Raw genomic sequence first — 21,809 nt, forward strand, 5'->3', positions numbered from 1 at the left:
GAAAAAGAAAGAGCCTGTGAATTTGGATCCCAGAGAATTAAAGGATGAGCCATGTAATTCTGGATGCGTGCAAAGGACTTATAATCAAAAACTGGAAGGAAGGAAAAAAAAAAAAAAGAGCCAAGGCAGAGACCTATCCAAGGATGTTTCAGAAATACTAGCTAGGTATTAAAGGATCTCAGTGTTTTTCTACAGTAGGAAACTGAAGTTGGGTCAGAGAAGCAAAGCTGGGCTTGGAAGGAAGGAGGGAAGAGCATGAAAACATGTTTTCTAAAGAGAGGTCTTGCAAGAGGCAGGAGCCACCTCCATTCTGCCCTTGTCAGCTCAAGGCTACAGCTGACAGACTCAGAGCTCTTCCATGACCCATTCTTGATTCCCACCTGTTGAAGTGAAACAGCTATCAGTGCAAGAAACTCCTTTCAGTGCCCCCATTTTCATTACATAGATCTGAAGGCCTGAAGTCAGCCTTGTTCCAGAACCAGAGGTGGCATCCTTTGTCTGCATCAGAGTTTTTCCAACTCAGGGTTCTTGGGAACAAGCTGAGTTCTGCCAGTGTTAAGACAGCCCAGGTGTGTGAGGGCCAGACTCTGGGCTTCCTCTCTGTGCCCACAAGTGCCATATCGGTCCCCAGGTTGTAGTGGCTGTTCAGGTTAACCTGTGCTTTTACATTCAAGAGTGAAAAAACCAACCCTTTCCTAATTCCTATATGTTGAATTGAGTAGTTGCTGTTCTTACATACCAAAATTTTAGGGAAAAAATAACTATTGTGGACCGTTTCACAGTGTAGGTCACAATGAGATCATCGGCGTGTGTCAAGTAGGCAACGAAGCTGAGCGGCTGGGCAGAGACCACTGGAGTGAAATGTTGTCATATCCACGCAAGCCCATTGCACACTGGCATTCCCTGGCGGAGGTAAGACCCCTCCCATGTGCACCCCCTTGCAGAAGGACAAATGCTTTACAGTTGAAATGCAGGAGCCACCAGAAATGTGAGTGTACCAGGTCTGTGGTCTTCGATGGGTTTCCCTGGTTGTACTTCCTGGGACTGCTCCTTGGGAATTGCATTCAGTCTGCTCCCTGCCAGTCTGCTAGGTTTTGAACGTTGACCAGGGATCATCCTTCACTTTGAATGCTTTCAAAAAAAGATCTAGATTCTCTTATTTTATGTCATGGCTTTGGATTGACATTTGGAGGGCATCTGCAAGATCTGGGTGAGTGTGGCATGTCAGGCCATCATAGAGTGACTTACAGCTGGCGTCAGAAAGAACTGGAGACTGGGAGAGATGAAGCGTGGGTTTAGGACCAACTCCACCATAAACCTGTGAGTCTGGATTAGTATCAATTGTATATGATGAAAAAAAAAAGCCAAAATAACAAGTGAAATGGAAATTTATTTCTCTCTGACATAGAAAAGGTTCAGAGGAAGGCTATCTAGGCTGTTATAGTGGCTCTGTGATTAACAGAAATCAAGACTTCTATCTTTCTGCCTCCCGGTCCCAATGTGGGGTTTTTTGGGGGTTTTTTTGTTGTTATTTTTTATTTTGTTTGAGGTTACCTCATTGAACATGGCAGCTAAGCTCCAGCCATCACATATCTTCTGGTCATAGAAAGATGAAGACACAAGCCAAAAGCACATACATTCCTTTTTAAAGGATTTTCCTTGATGTCTTATGCAACACTGCTACTTCTATTTAATTTAGTCACAGAACTTAGTCATAAGGTTATGTCTGGTTTCAGTGGAGGGTAGGAAGTGTATTATTTTTGTTGGTGGCAGTGTGTACAACTGAAAAAGCAGGGTTCTGATTCGGTTGCAAGGTAGAAGAAGAGTGGGTACTTGGAGACAGTGGACCGTGGTTCTGCCTCCGACACTCCTTCGTTCACTCACGCCCCTGTCCTTTCCTTCTCATTCTCCCCCATTCATCCTTAACTCAGTGACACACTCTTTTTTTATTTACTAACTCGTTCTCTCAGAAATAATTTGCATTCACTGAGTGACATTTCTGTGGGTCAAATGCCATATTAGATAGAAAAAATATATAGATATAAGAAACCTTATAGATGTAAGAAACCTTTCCTTTCCTCGAAGAGCTTGTATACTCTAAGAGAGAGGATGGCGTGTAAACTAACCGCTGAAGTGCACGACTGTAAACATTATTGTCCCCATCAGGTACTAAGAGGCACAAAGGAAGGAGGTGTTTGTCATGCTTGGGTGAGCTTGTCTGCGAAGTCTTAGTCCCTCCTGCTCTTGGGAAGTGAACTGAGCCCCTGGGAACAAGAATATGAGGGAGTGTGGGTTCCAGGCAGAGAACTCCCTCTTATTCTCCCAGGGCAGGCAGCTCTGTTCCCTGCAAAACATCTTGAGAGGCCGAGATGAGAGCCTTGCTCCCTCAGTGTGGGTTTCACTGCCCTGGACAGTCAGGAGAGCCTCAGTAAACATGCAGGGCTGCTGGGGAGAGGCAGGAAGGCCCCAGGGGATGAAGGGACAGTCTTTGTTGGAGATGGTACCAGAGGGGAAGAGCAGGACATGGTCGGAGGGCTGATTCTAAGCTTCAGGGCCTCCAGGTGGTATAGTCCAGGAGGGCCTGGGGCCCCCTAGTTTTCAGGTCCCTGAGGACACTTCTGTCCTTGGGCCACAGAAGTGAAGACTCTTTCTTGGATTCAAAATTAATCCCTGCGGGAGACCATCAAAACTGTGAACCACTTGAGAAGTAGCTGGGGGACTGGTGCTGACTACGACGCACCTCACTTCTTCAGGTCCTGGTGGAATTCTCAAAGGAGTCCCATCTGTGGGCTTATAAAGTTGCCGGAGCCTGTCACTAGCAGCGGCGCAGCATTTGTAATAGACTTTTTGCACCCTTACAGAGTCACTGCCGACTTTCATTCTTATTTGTAACCTGGAGCGTTAAAAAATGTCAGAGCTTCTGAACACAAGGAATGGGAAAGGAGTGAGGATCAGGGTGTGGCCTGGAGCTGAGACAGGAACCTGATTCTGTGCACAAGCACTCCCCTGTCCGTGGCCTTGCCAGGGAGTGACTGGGGGTGGCACGCTGTACACGAGCCCCCAGGCATGGCGTGTGCACCTTACATGAAGGCACATGTAGAAAGCGGGCCTGGGAGGCTCTGCTTGCTGCCCAGGAGAAAGTGCTGTGTGACTGGCCGCTCAGGAGACGAGCCTTAAACCCTGAGCACTTGGCTTATTGCAAATCTGTGTTTGACAGTTATATGAGAAATAAGTGTTTTTAAGGTTAAACCACTGAAACTCGGGAGTTGTTTGTTAACAGCAGCTAAAACTACTTCAGTGATTACAGTGGTCTTTTCTCAACCATTGCTGAACCAAGGAAATGAAATGTCCCTTATATGAAAGGCAAATGGAGGGAGGCTTTCCCTGCCCTGTTGCTTCCTGTGTCTTTGAAGTACATGCCCGAGACTTTGAATCCATCCTAAGCAGGGAAGCAGTATTTTCTCTTTTTAGAACAAATGTGTAATGAGCAGAAGTGCGGCAGAGGGACTGGATGAGGTGAAAGCAGTGTCAGAGGGGTGACCACGCTTTGCTGACAGCTGTCAGGATGGAGGAGGCTATGGGCAGAGTGGTGGGAAGTGCCCAGTTTGGGCTTGGATGGACCTAGACTCAAATCCCTGTGCTCCCACTCGGTTGCGTGTGTCCGTCCCTTTCTGAATCGATTTTCTCCTCTGTCCAGTGGCTGTAATAGTGCCTGTGCCACAAGGGTGGTTGTGAGGATTAAATGATGTAGCGTATGTGAAGTGCCGTGGCTGGCACCCAGTACATGTTCAGTAAACTTCCCAGTTACCACCGTTAGTATGTAGGTCCTGTGCTGCTGTGTGTTCTCATGGGACTGGTGCACAAAGAAATGTCGTAATGTTTGTCACGGAGGGAAAAAAGCTTGGACCTCCTCCACCCCCACATGCTGGTGAGCGGTCGCCTCAGGCTGGAGGAGGGGTCGCCTGTGACTTGGCTGGATGTAGGTGCAGGTTATTTCAGTTCTGTTCTCTCTCCTTTCTTCCTTGGCCTTAAAGACACGTTACTGTTATACTAAGAACTGTTACATTTTCTACTTTAAAACAAAAATAGCAATCAAGTTGCTGTTCTCTGTGTGTGTACATAAGCATAAGTGTAAAAACGAAAGAGAGAGAAAAAAGAGAAGATACAGGGTAGTTAGGATTTAGTATGAAGGGAGGCTGGCCTGGCAGAAGCTCTTTGCTGCTGGGGGCTGAGGGGCCAGGTTAGGACTGAACCCTGGGACCTGTAGAGATCTGGCAGCCTGCCTGGGGCTGCATCCGGCACACCCTGACTTTGCCAGAGCAGGTGGCAGATGGAGTCTTCAAAGCCAGTGAGTTCAAAAATCCGTTTCTCTCTCAGGAATTCTGGATGGCTTCACTGCACACTCAAAGGTCAGCCAGTGCCGCTTCACTCTCTTAACTCCCCACGATCTCAGTGGCTCAGAAAGCTGTGTCAGTTCCCTCCGAGCAGCTGCCTGGGCCCTGGGGACAGGAGCATTCCCTCCACAGGCCCTCAGGAGATGACAGAGCTCTCAGGGCTCCCCCCACAGTCCCCTCCTCCGTATAGCCAAGACAAGATGGTGCTGAGCACCTTTCCCACCCCCACATGTGGAGCTGATCCCACCATGCGCTCCGGGGAGAGTGATAGAAATAGCTCCAGGTTTCCGTCGCTTCCTTGTGAAATGTTGTTTGACCTCTGGATTAAAAAGTAGTGAATTTCACTGATGGAAAGACCAGACCACAGACACCACTGGGTTAAAGCAGTTTTTACTTTTCTCAAAGGGATAGAATCTGATCAGAATGCACAATGAAGGTCAGCAATATTCGCCCTGATTGACAGAGACGCAACATTCTAAATCCCAAAGCCCTGCGCAGGGGGTACTCGAGTGTAAGTCTTCCTCTCTCCAAGCTCAATCTGTTCCCTGTGTACCTGGTTAGACTTGACTATCTGCAGGACCACCTAGAGAGCTGAAAGCCCCTGCAGCTCTAGGTTGGGCAGTTCCTAGCATAAGTGGTGAATGTGGCACCGTACGCCCTGGGGTGAGCAGAGTCCTCATCTGCCAGCCACTGCCCCCTTAAGGGTGTAAACTTCGACCTGTGTGACTAAAGCAAATGTCATCACCCAGACTGGGCTGGGAGTTACCATTGCAGGCCCTTTAAATCAACTCTAGATATTATCCATCAAAGTGCCCAGCAGGCCTACCCAAAGTCTTCGAGGGCCACATATTCCCAAGATTGACCAAGCTGGATTAAGTGTCCGCTCTTGGTCCACTTTGCTAGAGGTCAAGGTCATGGAAATGCAACCTGGTCCCATTCCAGCAGGAGTGTTGAAAAGTAGACTTCCTGAGAAAGGTCCGCCCCTTCTGAGGGAAATGGACACAAGTGACCTCACCTGATTCCCAGAAGATTTTGAAGTGAGGAAGTCAGAGGCTTTAGCACTCTGGGCCAGCTGTTGCTCATAGTAGATTTAGGAAAGAGGAGAGATTCCCCAGAAAGAGGAGGGGTTGAGTGGAAGAAACCAAGCAGGAGATCAAGTTTCCATCATGGAGTCTGAGCGTGTATAGGGCTTGGGTCCCGGTAAGGATTAGACCCGCAGAGAAGGAAACAGAGACCAGGAAAACAAAAAAACAAAAAAAACCCACAATGCTAGGCACAGAATGGGAAGGCCCAGGGAAAGTTGCCGCTCTCTCTCCTTCCTCCTCCCAAGCTGGCGCCTGGTGAGGAAAGCATAAAGGCCCTGGTGATGGGGGAGAGCAGTGTGCTTGCATCTGACTGGGCTTGTTGTCCTGCTTGTCTTTGGCCAGCAGATGCTGTTGTCACTGCCTGTGCTGATGGAACCCCCTCAAAGCTGATGAGGCCCCACTGCACCTCCCGACTGCCCTGAGGTCTCTGAGGCCTGTCAGCACCTCATTTGATGCCAGGCTCAAGAGGTCTTCCGTGCAGCCCTGGTGGTACAGGGTCGCTTTCCGCACTTGCTGGATGCCCGCCCCCCAACAGAAATCTTGTTGGCCAATTTGTCATCTCCTTTTCACATCCTGGGAGCATTCAGGGACGTGCAGGAACTGCAGGAGACTCAGGAGTTACGTGGCCATTTCTACCTTCTTCCTCTAGCTTCATGTTGGCTCAGGGGCCATAGGTGCCTTCAGCTCCCTCAACCCACCTGAAACTTGAGGCTTCAAGCTTGAGGGGTGAATCTGTACCTCACATCAAGTACCCTCCATCTCTCCTAACAAAGGCTCTCTGCTTCCTCTTTCTGACTAGTAGAAACTTCCTTTATATCAGAGCGTTGTTTCCTTTAACCTATAACATGTTCAGATCTCCAAGGTTTCCTCTCAACATTGGGATTCCAATGTGTCTCTTTTCTCTTGACAAGGCCTAGCTTTAGAGACTCCATTTTGGAGGGGTTGTCTGATCATTGACCTCATGCTGTTTGTCCTCAGTTTGCAGGACATGTAGCATTGATGCCTTTGAATGTAACAACATAGTTTACAGAGAACCGAAATACTGTCCCTGTTACACAGGCATTGAATTAGTATCTGTGGAATGAATGAATGAATGAGACATAATGAAAGCAGTTGTGTTCCTTTAGTTCTAAAGTTCAACAGTTTCTCAGTCCAAAGTAGAAGTCAGTTCAGAGTAAAATATAAAAGGTATTAAGACTGAATTTACAGTGAGCTCTTCAAATGGAGATGGTCCTTATTAAGCTCCAAGCTCTGATTACCTTTTCTTTATTTAGGAGAAGAATGTGAGAAGAGCTCGTTTCTGCACCCCCAACCCTGTCACTTGGTTCCCATGAACTGCCCTCTGATGGTAGTGACTGTATTTCGAGTGCACTTGGGAAATGTTCATAACAATAATTTAGGCACCTTAGTAAATTATGAAGGTCCCCCCTCATGCTGATATGGGTGGTCAGGTTCTGAAGAACTTTGTATCTTCTTTCATAAGAGACAGAGGAGCAGAGACCACAGATGTCCCTGTGGCAAATGGCAGAGTGCTGCACCCCACATAAGAATTGATCAGGAAGGGTGACAAGGACATCAGTCTGCAAGTTGACTTTTCTCACCAGGGAACCATTTTAGCAGCAATTTTACATCAGGCAATGATTAGCTCGGCCTACCTGTGAAAATTTTAAAAAAAGAGGAAAGTAGTGGGAAGGTACTTTTTGGACAAAATAAAGGCCTTATGATTGAGATTTTTTTTTTTTTTTCAAAAACTAAATTTTTTATTGGGGGATTTAATATGCCAATATCCATAAACACCTGCAAAGCCCCTGAAGCAACACTGATTGCAAAGAACATAGAAATGTACTTCATATTGGGATCTGAAAAACATGTAACAAACTTGTTAGAATCTGTGCCAGTTGATGTAAGTGGCCAGAATGCAGTTTGGACCAGGAGGCATGGTTAGTGTTAATGGGGCCTTGTGTTTCCAGCTGTGGAGGGAATGGTCAACAAACAAAGCAAAGAGCATTCAGTGTTTCCAAGCAAGTCCTCTTTCCTATGTAGAATTATCTGATTTAGGGGGGGGGAAATGGATGCTAAGCATTTTCTCATCTTTAACTAGTATACAAAATCTATGACTCTTCCAGTGGTCTGTAGAGATAGGAATCATATAAACCATGGAAGCATTAAGGTAAGAACTAGAGGTATGAATACCTTGGGAAATACCAAATGCAAAAGTAGAAGTCAGGAGATACCTAGAGTAACAGGCAAGTTTGGCCTTGGAGTACAAAATGAAGCAGGGCAAAGGCTAACAGAGTTTTGCCATGAGAACGCACGGTCATAGCAAACACCCTCTTCTAACAACATAAGAGACAACTACACATGGACATCACCAGGTGGAAATACTGCCCCTGTTATATAGGCATTGAATTAGTATCTGAGGAATGAATGAAAAAATGAATGAATGAGACATAATGAAGGGTCCGTCTAGTCAAAGCTATGGTTTTTCCAGTAGTCATGTGTGGATGTGAGAGTTGAACCATAAGGAAGATTGAGTGGTGAACAACTGATGCTTTTGAATTGTGGTGCTGGAGAAGAGTCTTGAGAGTCCCTTGGACTGCAAGGAGATCAAACCAGTCAATCCTAAAGGAAATCAACCCTGAATATTCATTGGAAGGACTGATGCTGAATCTGAAGCTTCAGTACTTTGGCCACCTGACACAAAGAGCCAACTCATTAGAAAAGACCCTGATGCTGGGAAAGATTGAAGGCAGGAGGAGAAGATGATGAGATGGTTGGATCACATCACCAACTTGATGGACATGAGTTTGAGTAAGCTCCAGGAGATGGTGAAGGACAGGGATGCCTGGCATGCTGCAGTCCATGGGGTTGCAGAGAGTTGGACATGACTGAGTGACTGAACAGCAACAGAGGTATGAAAGATATTAACACTGCATTGGAAAATACCACTGCTGCCCAAGTAGACAGTCAACTGCATCTTGACTCTGCTCTCTTAGAAATGACCTTGCCTCAGCAGTCACTGCCCTGGAGTGTTCCTGAAGCACACGTGAATAGTAATTAAATAAGTGAGTGGTTAACAATGGGGTTGGGCCTGCAGCAGTCTCAGCTCCAGGAATGACGTTAGAGGTGACTGCTAATACTGTGGGCTGATAGCCAGTTCTTCCCCCACAGTTGAAATGAACTAGCATGATTTATGCCAGCCTCTGAAAGAACCACACTCCCTCATGATTGATTATCTGTGGAGAGAAGAGTACTTCCTCGGTTGGGTCCAAGGCAAAGGTGGGGCATCCTGTGTTGAGTGAAAAAAAAAAAACAAAAACACAACTTAAAAGTTGAGAGTTATGTTTTACCCCGCAGACAAAACTGAGGACTTAAGCCCAGGATGTAGCCTCTCTGATAGCTGTAAGGAACAGCTCTAAAGAGTCAAGGGAGGATCCAAGATATACAAGGATAAGCAAAGTCAGAACATCAAAAGATTACTATGAATCAAAGAAAACCAGACATTTCAAGTTAAGGAATTTAGCTCTTTTCTGTATATTGGAAGGTTCAAGCATCTGAGCTCACTGAAATCATTCCTTTGGTATGTACCTCAGCTATCTAGGGCCAGTGTCCTCTGCTTTCTCATCCTGAGTCTCCTCTGGGTGCATCGTTGGGGTGGCTGCAGTGTCTGATCATTTGATGGTGGACATCCTCTATTTGGGAGGCTATGATGGCTTGTGATTCGAAGTCCTATGATGGCTTGATGGCTACAACATTATTTGTTTATTTTTAAGGCAGACAACATTTTTTTCATTGATAACTGCAAAGGCCAGAATATCTGGAATTCCAGTGCTCCTGGAAATGAGCCTTTCAGGAGATGCGCCAATTGAATGCTGTGTTCCAAATATCAGCAGAACAAACTTTTGAAAGGCAGAGCTGAGTTTATAGCTTACCTGGTAATGGAAGGGGAAGGGCAGGGACCAGTTGATTGATATTTTGAAGTTTAGTTTAAGGTGGGTCTTTCAGTGCGGCAAGTGGGGAGGGAATTGAAGGGATGAAGAAGGTTGGTTAGAGTTGGGTCAAGATTGTGATATAATAGTGAATACAGCAAGGTGAAGATTTTGAGGCCAGGATTCAAAGAGCTTGGGGATATAAACTGTCTGTTGATGCTTTCTAAGGAAGAGTTGATGGTTTGGGGGTAAAGTCCCTTTGATGAGCAATGATGTTATGTGCAACTTTCATCTCTCTGGGCCAGAGTCTCTTGGAATAGTAAAATTGTGTTAATGAAGCCAGTAAAAGAGTAAAGTCAAGCTAATGTGGAGTGCATTCTATAGACAGCTAGCTATGTTGGCTAGATGGCTTTAGTTCTCATATCCCAAGAACAAAAAGCTGAAGAAGAGATGACGAGGGGCCTCCCTAGTTCTGCAGGTACCCACATAGACAGCAGGATGTCTTTCTGATGGCCTTGATTTCTGCTTGGGGATTCTAGGGAGCCTGACTCCATCCTTGGCTCCATTAATGGAACTAAGACCTAGTCCCAGGCTAAACCAGCCAAACCAACCATGGGTATAGGCTTAACTTATATGCAGAGTACATCATGAGAAACGCTAGACTGGAAGAAGCACAAGCTGGAATTAAGATTGCCAGGAGAAATATCAGTAACCTCAGATATGCAGATGACACCACCCTTATGGCAGAAAGTGAAGAGGAACTAAAAAGCCTCTTGATGAAAGTGAAAGAGGAGAGTGAAAAAGTTGGCTTAAAGCTCAACATTCAGAAAATGAAGATCATGGCATCCGGTCCCACCACTTCATGGGAAATAGATGGGGAAATAGTGGAAACAGTGTCAGACTTTACTTTTCTGGGCTCCAAAATCACTGCAGATGGTGACTGCAGCCATGAAATTAAAAGACGCTTACTCCTGTGAAGGAAAGTTATGACCAACCTAGACAGCATATTCAAAAGCAGAGACATTACTTTGCCAACAAAGGTCCGTCTAGTCAAGGCTATGGTTTTTCCTGTGGTCATGTATGGATGTGAGAGTTGGACTGTGAAGAAAGCTGAGCACCAAAGAATTGATGCTTTTGAACTGTGGTGTTGGAGAAGACTCTTGAGGGTCCCTTGGACTGCAAGGAGATGCAACCAGTCCATTCTGAAGGAGATCAGCCCTAGGATTTCTTTGGAAGGAATGATGCTAAAGTTGACAGTCCAGTACTTTGGCCACTTCATGCAAAGAGTTGACTAATTGGAAAAGACTCTGATGCTGGGAGGGATTGAGGGCAGGAGGAGAAGGGGACGACAGAGGATGAGATGGCTGGATGGCATCACTGACTCGATGGATGTGAGTCTGGGTGAACTCCGGGAGTTAGTGATGGACAGGGAGGCCTGGCGTGCTGCGATTCATGGGGTCGCAAAGAGTTGGACACGACTGAGCAACTGAACTGAAGCTTATTCAGTCAGTGAGTATTACACAGCATTTGTTGTGAACGCTTGAACAAAGATACGCTGTCTTTCTTGTTGGATGTACACAAAGAAGCAAACTTTGGAGCAAAATTCCTAGGCAAACTTAGGAGCAGCTGTAGCCCTTTTGGACCTTTGGAGGAGCCAGGGTTCGAGTGAGGCCAGCCCATGTGTGGCAGACTAGAGAGAGAAAAAAACCCAGACCCCATATGGTTGAGTTGCTGAATCAAGTTTCCTCTGAACATGATGCTACCTCTGGCCTTTCTGAATATATAAGCATGTAAGTTTCCTTTGTTTTGTAAGCACTGCAAGATAGGATTTCTGTTACTTGAGATGGAAAATATCTGAGATACAAGTGAACACCCACCCGGCTGGTGTTCCCTTGCAGTGAAGAGCACTATTCCCAAAGCTGTCATGGTATCAGCTCATCCGTCTTGCTCACTGTGAAATGTCCAGTGCCTACCAGAATAAGTGGCACGTGATGACTCATTCAACAGAGTTTTCCTAATGAAACAGATTGTCAGTGTTTGATTGATGTTGTGTGTTGGAACAGTTGTGGCCAAAAGAAAGACTCTCTGCTCTTAGTGACATACAAATGCTGTATGAGGTGAGGGGGAAAGCTGCTTTCCTGTTGTACTTAGGTCTTATTTTTCCAAAGGGAAAATCAAATCGTGGGTGGATTTGAAGTACCTGTGGGCAGCTCTCTGTCTCATGATGTCTCCCTTGGGTTGAAGAAGGCCCAGTTCCTCAGGACTGAAGATCAGTCACACGACTGTCTCCTACTGATTTCAGGTGGCCTCGACCTGCAGTGACTTGAAGCAGGATTTTGGTTACTTGGTCAGAGGTTGAAGTTAGGCCATGTCAGTGAGAGTACCTAATCCTAGCCACTTCACCAGTGGTCGGCAACAAGGCCCTGGCCCACACAACTTTGCAGAAAATTAACTTCCACAAAGAAACTGAAAGTAGTGGAACAAGTAAAGTCTTTCTTAGGAGGAAAAAGAGTACGTATGGATAGACATAAAGGCAGGCTCAGAGAGGGAGTCGTGCCCTCATGGAGGTTCAGATGACTAATATGGGGCATTTTTTTCTGGGTTTCCTTCGGCCAATCATTTTGCTTTGCCTGGTTCTGAGTCTGTGTTTGGTTTGTCACAGGGTCCTCCCAAGTGTGCGTGTACATTTCTTAGCCAAGATGGAATCTAGTGAAGAGGCCTGTGGGTAGGCTGACATCACTCCCTTTTTTGCCTGCAAAGAGCCTTTCTGCTCAAGTATAGTCGGCAAGATCTCCTTGACCTCAAGAGTGAGAAATATGTGATCTCTTATCTAGGCAGGGCTCAGCTCCTCCTCCTCTTTATCTTGGAATATCTCCAGGCGCTCAACCTGGGACCCATAGATCTCCTGCCTCACTACCATGTACTGCAGTTCATTTGTTTAGAATGAAAATGAAAATCTATAGTCTTTTAATGATAATATTCTAGCAGCTCTATCATTATCTTTAATTCTATGCCTATTTATTTTATTTTTATTTACAAGTTAAAGCATAAAAGTTCGTAATCCATGGTAGTTTTGTCACTGAATCCTGTCCAGCCCTTTGCAGCCCTATTGACTGTAGCCCACTAGGCTCCTCTGTCCATGGGATTTCCCAGGCAAGATTACTGGAGTGGGTTGCCATTTCCTTCACATCTTCCCCTACGCCCATTTTAAATAAAGATCAGAATGAAATGTGATGCCATTGATCATTGAAATGCTGAAAAATAAGGGAAGGGGATTTTCTTTTAAAAAGCAAGGGAACTTTGCAAATCATTGAACAATCCACTGACTGTCATGAGTTGTGCTCATATTGTCAAAAAGAGAAGCAGTCGTGAATGAGGAGCAGGAAAACATAGGTGTGTTTTTTCCCCCTCTGTAGCTGAGGATCTGAGTGGAGCTACTTAAATAGTGTGCATACTGACAGTAAGTGTCCAGGTTGAAAAAGTTTCCTAGAGAAAGGTCATAAAATCAATCAAGACAGCAAATGCCATCCGAAGGGATTAAGATTGATGAAAATTAAACAATGTAAACATCCCAGGTCTTCCTTCCTGTGCAGAGTGCTTAATGAAGTCTCGAAGGGGACGGGAGGTGCGGATCTAAACAGAATGCTCTTTGCTGGGCTCCTCTGCGTCTCCCTCCTTGCTGACTGAGTCGGGCGTCTGGGGAGCAGCACTGAACTGGAACAGGCGGCACCTCCTCGTGCAAGGGGCATGGGCAGGGAGGGGTTGGCCTGACTGCAGAGGGGTCTACAGCGTTCATCATCAAGATATGAGGCTGAGCGTCTGGTGCGCCCATCCTATTTCTGGAAGCTTCCATCCAAGGATAATGAATGAGGCCCCCCCAGTGGCAATGACTATGGCCATAGATCCAGCCTCTAACTAAAAAACCAAGAGCCAAGCAGAGATCAGAGTGGGCTTCTGAGTTATAGAGCATGATGGCAGGGCTCTTCCTGGCAAGCTTTCAGGACTGGGGTAAGATCTAAACAGGAGTTCAGTCTAGTGGTAAAAGTGAGGGTGTGGGAGTTGCCCTCAATTCAGCACAGAAAGTCCAGGAATGAGTTGACAACCCAGGTCCCTTGGCAGGAGAAGATTATAATCACAGGACCTGAAGCCTGGCAGGGGAGCAACAGTTCTGCCTCTCTAGCCTGCAGGGTCAAGTCAACATTGTCTTCATAGATGAGTAGCTGGGGTGAAACAGTCTGATCTCTCACTTGCATTAAAAAGTGTATGTTCCTTAAAGATGCGAAATGTCCATTCTCACTATGAGCACTAATGGCTTTTATCCTACTGCTTAAAAATAATCTGACCCTTCCATTGCTCTTCAAATATGGAACCAGAGTACCAAGTAAGCGTGGGCTCACCTAGAATTAAGTCCTATATCAGAAGTGAGGATGCAGCGGTCCTTGATGAAAAAGGACTAGTAACTCAGAGGGGAACTCTACACTCTCAGGATAGTAAGAGGAAGTCAGGGATACCACCTCAGCCACACTGATGTGTCTGGTCCTCATACCACGCACCCGTCCTCTCTACCTCTTGTCCTGCTTCTCTCGCACATCAGCAGGCACCAAAGAGTTAATAACAGAGAGGCCTTGAGAAATCTGCACTTTGTTAGAAGGAATAGCTCTTAGCTCCAGCTGCTGCCGCTGCCAGAGGAGATGCTTGAAAGCAAGAAAGGGAATAATAGGAAAGAAAAAGACTTTTGAATCACATGGGAGTCCTCAAGGACTACTCAGCCCAGAAGATGTATCTCTTATCATTTCAAGACAAAAATTTTCTGAAGCCCCCCAGCCCTGATGTAGCTTCCTTCACTGTCTTTATAGGTTGTGTTTGAGTTCATTGGAGCCCAGAGGACCCCTCTGCTGGGTTTAGACTTCCTCCTTAGCAGGAACTAGGGACAGAATTAATAATAGCAGTGTCACTGAACTCTGCATTGTCATTGAGGTGGGTGGCTCTGAACTTTAGGAGGGTCCTTGAGCAATTGCACACAGGGACACCTGCAGCTCTTTGATTAGTGGATCAGATGTTGAGTCTAGAAGGGGACTCCATGAGTCAGGAAATGATGGGGAACCAGGGCTATAAGAGAAGGAAAACAGATCTGGACCAGACTCAGAGCTTCGCCCATTCACATCCAGAGAAGAGCTTTAAATTTAAGCATGGGCCCTCCCACCATCACCACTCCTCCGTGTTCAGAGACCATCAGGTGGCCTGTGTTTCTGAAAGGCTGTTTTGCTGAATGAGATGTGCTTGCTGAGTGGGGTGGAGTTGGGAGGTTTTATAAGGGGTCCTCCGTGTGGTTGGAGAAGCTGGAGAAAAGTAGGTTTGGGGCGAGGAGAGGTAGTGGAGGGCAGCCAAGCACAGGGGAAGGAGTTGGATGTTGGGGGAGAAGAGGAGGGAGGGCAGCAGGGAAACAGAAGACATTTAAATAAGATTTAGACTGCTTTGCTGGCAGGAAACAAGTTCACCTTCACAGCTCCAGGGAATCTTCAGTAGGATTGACATGGATTTGCATTTGGATTGTAATACGAGAACTTGCTGAATCTGACTCTAAGACTGGAGGGTCCATAGGAGGGTTCAAGATTATTTGTAATCTGCTGTTCACATGCATCTATAGATACATAAATTTAAGGTAGTTCTTAGCAAATTGAAGCATATGCCTAAAGGTTTCAATTACTAGCTCGCCACAGTGCTGTGCAGTTTTGGGAGTTTGGCACTTTTTCCCCTGAATTCTTTGCTGAAGTCAAATCTAATTTGGAAATTGAATATATAAAACAGATAAATGCAAGAGCTACTATGTTCAAAGCAGACAGAAATTGAGGAGCACAAATTCATTTAATCAAAGAGGGAGGTGTGACCCAGTTAAATGGCCTAGCGGACCAGTCCAGTTGGCTGCATTAGTGTCTAAAGGGAGGGGGCTGACAGCTGACCCTGGGCCAACAGCTGACTCTTAGAGCTGCTGTTGGTGGTGGTGGTCAGTGCCTTAGTTGTGTCTGAGTCTGAGACCCCATGAACGGCAAGCATGCCAGACTTCCCTGTCCTTCACCGTCTCCCAGAGCTTGCTCAAACTCATGTCCATGGAGTCAGTGATGCCATCCAACCATCTCATCCTCTGTCATCCCCTTCTCCTCCTGCCTTCAATCCTTCCCAGCATCAGGGTCTTTTCCAGTGAGTTGGCTCTTTGCATCAGGTGGCCAAGATTTTGGAGCTTCAGCTTCAGCATTAGTCCTTCCAATGAATTTTCAGGGTTGATTTCCTTCAGGATTGACTGGTTTGATCTCCTTCCTTGATTCTCCAGGATTCCCTTGGAATAGAGCGGTGTGCCCCCTAGTGCTTTTGGATATGATTTACAGTAAGAAGGAAATTTTGCATCACAACACACAGATTAAAAAAAAAAAAGTTTCGTGAAATAGTATATATGCATGTGATGCATTTAGGGAAAAAATTATTCCATTAAGATAAAAGAATACTGGTCACAACCATTAAATTGATTTCACAAACCCAATGATGGGTCATGATCTACACTCTGGAAAACTGAAATAAAGGATATATACTTTTAGAGAGGCCAGTGGAACTTTGATGCCGTGTGGGAGTATTAAGAGGGAAGTGTGGAATCATAACCCCAGCTGCATGCATGTTTAGGGCCATCCAGAATGCATTTTCTCCAAACAACTGGAATTGTAGACTTTTCATCACATCTGTTTGTCAGGAAACAACACTGTCCCTTGGTTTGAGCTTTTCTGTATCAGTTGCTGCATGCCTGAGTTTGTGTTGCCACAGTTGCATAAGTGCACAAATAGATTATTTTTATCACAAATATAACCTTCTGGTTTGGAGCTGTGCTTCCCCTACAATGATTAAACAGCACAGAGACATCCAACTGTGTGTTTATAATTGAAGAAGAAGGTTGAGTAAAGCCACAGAAGGAAGGAATGGCGACTCTTATTCGACATGTGTGTTCCTTGCTATGAGAGAGTTCCCTGAGGTAGCTAGCTCCAAGTTGACTCCCTGACTCCTCCCGGGTGCCAGCTGCTGTCAGAAGTCTGAGAATGCAGGGCCCACCTCCATGGAGTTGATGGAGTCTGACAGCAAGTTGTGTAATCAGTGTTCTCAAATTTTTATGGGAGCACAGATAAGAGAGTTCCCAGCCACCTGTTGGAGAAGGGTCATGACCAGAGAGACATGGTGACCCACTAGGGCAGGGTCTAGAAGATATATAGGAATCTTCCCTTTGAGCAAAGAGGAAAAGAAAAGGAATCTCAAGGAGGAAGGTAGGAGGCACATTCAAAGGCCTGAAGATATGAAAGAGAAGGGCTGGTGCCTGGGACACCACGGAGTTCAGGATGACTGACACCCAGGGAACAGAAATGAGGCCAGAAAGGGAAGGATGTGATAAGGAATTTGAACTTTCTACTGAGGCAGTAAAGGAGCTTTGGGGTGATTTTAAGAAGAGCTGAGCATGCTCAAATGTGTGTTTTAAAAGGATCACACCGCCTATCTGGAAAAGCACGATCAGGAATGGTTAAGAAGAGTTGTGTCGGGCCTGGAGAGGGCACAACCAGAGGGGATGGGTGGGAATGGAAGCCTTTGCAAAGGGTTATGAGAGGTCAGGAGAGGCAGGAGCTCAGGACAATGACCAGACCTCTCAGTTGGCCAGATGGATGGTCCTAGCATCCACTGATCTGCAGAACTGCAGAGAAAGGACAGGGTAAGTTTGGGGCAAGGGTCAGGGAAGCGGGAGCTGACAGGAAAGAGGGGAGATTAAAGAGGTTCAGTATGTGTTAAGAGCAATAGAATTTGACAAATTATTACCTCCCAAGATGTTCTTCCGAAAGATATATTGCAATTCTAACCACCCACCTCTCTCACACGTCCGTGCATACACGCATACACACGTGTGTGTGTGCACCTGCCTCCTACCCTTCTCTGAGCTGACAGACAGCCAGTCCAATTCTGTTCTGGGCCACAGCTACACAAAGTAGGCAGATTGGTTCACCTAGTCTTTAAATGAAAACACCAGTGCCTATAATCCGCTGACAAAAGGTTAATTAGCCTGAATTTTAAGCCCCACATCCCTCAGGGAAGAGCATGTCAGAAAGCACCGAGCTTTCAGAACAAAGCTTTCCCTCAATTAAGGGAGGGTGCAGATTTTGTCACGTGGCTCTTGTCTCTGACTCTGCTGTGACCCCACTGTGAGGAGAGGGGACCCGGATTCTGACAAGCAGGCACTTCCTATTAACAGCCCTCTCCCTGCTGAGGCCAAGAGTGAGAATTGAAAAAAGAAAATTCTGGAACAGCAGTCATGAAGGGCACTCACACAGATGGATGTCCTATGAATGAGGAGTCGGGGAGCAAGGACTGAAGAGAGGCACAGGAGACAGGGTCCCACTAAGAGAGGTCACAAGGCGGCCAGGACAAAATCTGTTCATACCAACTACAGATTAAATTCTGCGATACTTTGAAACCATTCCTCAACACTGTGCCCCATTCCTCTGTTCCCCTTCAGATTCCTTAATTGTTTAGAGGAAGAGAGCACATTCCGGTGGTCCACTGTGCCCAGGAGGGCTGGGCAGGCTCCCCCAAGGGTATGTGTCCGCAGTCTCCCATCCCCAGAGCAGGGCAGCATCAGCAGAGCCATGGTGTCTGGGGGCGTCCAGGCAGAAGACAGACACAGCCTGAGGAATTAATGAATGCGGACAGCTCTTGGCTGAAAGGGGAAGGCAAGTCAGGCCAGTCGCTAGAAAAGGGTGAAGAATTTTGAGGGCAGGATTTTGTTTCTCAGAAGCAAGAAATGTGAGCATTTTTATAAGCTGAGGTAGAGGCCAATAGGGAAGGAAAAATGGAAGAGACAGGAAAGAGGGCATGACCAACATGTGGGCTTTACCTGGGGAACACGTGGCCCTGGTCTCTGCCCAGCTCCTCTCACTGAGCACCAGGGTGTTCCTTCCCTGTGTTGGGCGCAATATGGCTCTGTCTCACCTCTGTGGTCTAGGGAAGCAGATTGACTCCGCAGGTAGGGTTAGGAGTAGCCTGGGGCTGCTCTGGATAGGAGGTGTGGACCCAGCATCTATGCTGTGCTCCTTCCCACCGCCGCCAGATGGAGGCCCAGATGACCTCCTGCCTCCTCTTCCTGCGTGTCCAGGTCCCCAGGTTTCCTCCATGTACTGACCACACACTCTGGTGTCCTGGAAGCAGCTCAGCACTTTTCCAACCCAGCTCAACCTTGAAAGGGCCTCTCTCTCCACCCGGATCCTGCTGGGCTTTTGGCAGCATGCAGAGGCTGCTCTTATTCTGTTACCAACTTTGATCAGGTTGTCTGGAACAAGCCCACCTCTTCCCACTGCTCTGCAGTTTGCCAGCACACCCCTCAGATCAGAGACCCACTCCCTGTCATCTGGCACGCCTCCCTTATCTCAGCTCTGACACCTGAATGGGCGTGCCACACCTCTGCTTCCACCTCACCGCTGATTTCAGCGTCAGCTCTTGATGTGATGGCTTCTTCCTGTTAAGTGCTCTCCTCCCCTCTCTAATTCACAGTCCCCACCTCCATTCACCTCCAGCCAGTCCAGCTGTGGGCAGTCTTTGAGCATTTATCCTAAAATCCTAAAGGGTCCAGCATTGATGTGAAAGGCAAGCCCTCACCACTCAGAATGCAAACACTCGCTATGCCCTTGTGGCTTCCATCAAACAAACCCCAAGACGTTCAGAAGGATGAAGCTGCTGAAAAACAGTTTAATAGAAAGGACAAAGGTCTGGGGGAGAATGGAAGAAATTATACAGACCATTGGAAAACCGCACATGCACACAATACAGAAGAAGGCACGCTGTGATTGTGGTTTCATGAGCACTGGAGACCTTCACCTGTAACCTGAATCTAAACCACGTGAGAAGGTCTCTCTGTTCTAGGAAAAGGGAAGTGAGGGGAGTCTGTATTGGAGCCGAGGGCTAATAGAAAGAGAGCCTCGGGAGTGCTGGGTTCTACCTGCCAAGGCTGCTGTGGACGTGTTAGACCCCACTCACAGCACTGCCCCATCTCAGCCCCCTCACATGCACACGCAGCTCCACTCCCTTAATGTGTCGAAGAGATGGTCCCGACCACTGGGGTTTGTACAGGGTAACTCTGGCCCCAGGTGATGGGATCCCTGGGGGCGTATGCTCTCAGCAGTCAGTCTATGGGCTGCCCAGTGACAAATGACACAGTCTGAGACCCCAAAGATTGGCTGAGTCAGTTAAATACTACTTCTGAACCTGGTAGATATCAAGAAAATGAGGCATCAGCAGAACCATGAAATAAAGGGAGGCTTTAGAGGTCTTGACAGGATATGAAAAAAAATCACATTATAAGTACACTGAAAGTGTAGTGAGTGGAAATACTTGCTCAGTAGAGGATTAAGAAGCCAGTGGTGAAGAGAGAACAGAGAAGTCTCATTAACTGCAGACCAGAAAGGACCTACTGTATAAAACAGAGAACTCTTGTCAATCCTCTGTAATAACCTATGTGCTAAAAGAACCAAAAAGAGTGTATACATGTGTATGTATAACTGATTGACTTTGCTGTACAGCAGAAACTAAGGCAACATTGTAAATCAACTATACTCCAATATAAAATTTTAAAAAATAGCAGGCCAGAGACAAGATCCAGAAGCCTGGTGCTGATGTTCCAGGGGTTGCCTTGGGCCCAGAACAAACCTCACGCCTGGTTCTTCTCAGGGCCCTCTGACCATGGTTCCTGCTCGGGAACCTCTGAGAACCCATTTCCATTGTTGCCCGTGAGTGCTTTTACAATAAGTCACCACCACCACCCAGCTAACCTTTTATCGAGCTGTCTTGAGTGAGTCTCTGCCTTGCAGCCCACAGCCTGAGCAGGACACATATGGACTGCCCAGGAGCGCATTTGACGGATGGTGGGTTTGGGCTGCTCTGTTTGTTTTCACAACGTTTGCTGCAGTTTAGCTTAAGATGAAACCTTAAAATGGTGAGAATGTCTCTGAATAAAAAAAAAAGAATGAGCCTAACAACACAAGTAGAAATGAGTTCTACCCCATTGAGAGGAGTCCAGAATCTCTGGAAGACAAACATAGATGAAGAAGAAGCCCTAAGAACGTGGGAGTGAAGAAGGCTGCTTAGAGGGAAGCTTAAAAAGACCCTGGTTGGTGACTCTCTATTGAGAGTCACTGTGCATGGGACCCAAAGTTCTGAGAGCAAGATGCCTTCCTGATGCAACTAAGGTATAACAGAGAGTCAGCTGAAACTGGGCAAATTCATTGCTTCTCTTGGTTAGAGACAACCCACTAGGAGCAAACACAGATGTGTCTTCAGACACAGTGATTTCGAGGTGGAAGATGAAGGACTTGAGAGCACAGGCACTCCATCACTTCTCTCCCTGCCCTTAGGAACTCTGGAAGACTGAGGAACAACTCAAAGGTCATCAACAGTTGCCAAAAAGATCAGGGTGATGTTTAGCTGAGGCTCAGAATCCTGGCTTAATGTACCAGAATAAATCATTCTTAGCCAAGAGTGCAAATCTTACGAAGACATGGAGGACTGGTGATTCATGAGTTATTCTTATCAAGACAATTTAACAGTGAATATCAGAAGGTTGGAGAATGGAGAAGGAAATGGCAATCCACTCCGTTACTATTGCCTGGAAAATCCAATGGACAGAGGAGCCTGGTAGGCTACAGTCCATGGAGTCGCAAAGAGTCAGACATGACTGAGCGACTTCACTTCACTTCACTTCACTAGAAGGTAAAGAACAAAACAGATAACCCATGAAACCAATTGCTACAACTGATAATAAGTGGAAGGTAGAAAAAAGAGTTTCAGGACAGGCAGTGCCCCGGAGGGAGGGCCAGAAGCCCAGCTGTAAGTGGCCTTAGGTATCCCAGTGTACCGCTCACAGCAAACAGACACTAACCCAGAGCATTGTCTGCAGACACCCGAGGAGGTCAACAGACCGCTTAGAAACAGGCAGACTAATGTGCTGTGCCTGTCTGGAAAGCTGTGCATGGAAGGCTGAAGACTCATTGAAAAGCAAGTGTGTGAGGCTTAGCAGAAATGGCCGCGCTATGGAAGTATCACAGAGGGAGGCGATGCTCTCCTGAAACAAATCCAAGCATGAGCGCAAAGATAAAATCTTACTGTGAGGAGCAGCCCACTGAGGAGGTCTTCCTGGAAGTCTTCACTGGTTGAAAACGGAAGATCTGACACATTCTTGAGTTGCTTTTCTGGCAGGATAAATCAGAATACCTTTGATGTAACAAACAGAGGAAAGTGGGGGCAAATTAAGGATATGGGATTCAGAGATACGAACTGCTGTGTATAAAATAGATAAGCAACAAGGATATATTGTATAGCACAGGGAATTAGAG

General features: G+C 46.5%; 1 protein-coding gene across 2 annotated transcripts in view; it reads left to right on the forward strand.

Moving 5' to 3' along the window:
* The window catches only part of SYT9 (synaptotagmin 9), a 218,757-nt gene that overhangs the window by 164,925 nt on the left and 32,023 nt on the right, over window positions 1-21,809 (forward strand). Inside the window, exon 6 of one of the 2 annotated variants that reach the window (XM_027563174.1) lies at window positions 783-912. In XM_027563174.1, coding sequence (XP_027418975.1) covers window positions 783-912 — 130 coding nt within the window. Of the gene's footprint in view, window positions 1-782; window positions 913-21,809 lie in introns of those variants that run through there. The other variant, XM_027563175.1, reaches the window with a different exon arrangement.

This window comes from Bos indicus x Bos taurus, chromosome 15 (assembly GCF_003369695.1).
Source record: "Bos indicus x Bos taurus breed Angus x Brahman F1 hybrid chromosome 15, Bos_hybrid_MaternalHap_v2.0, whole genome shotgun sequence".
In the NCBI taxonomy this organism is placed as follows: Eukaryota; Metazoa; Chordata; class Mammalia; order Artiodactyla; family Bovidae; genus Bos; species Bos indicus x Bos taurus.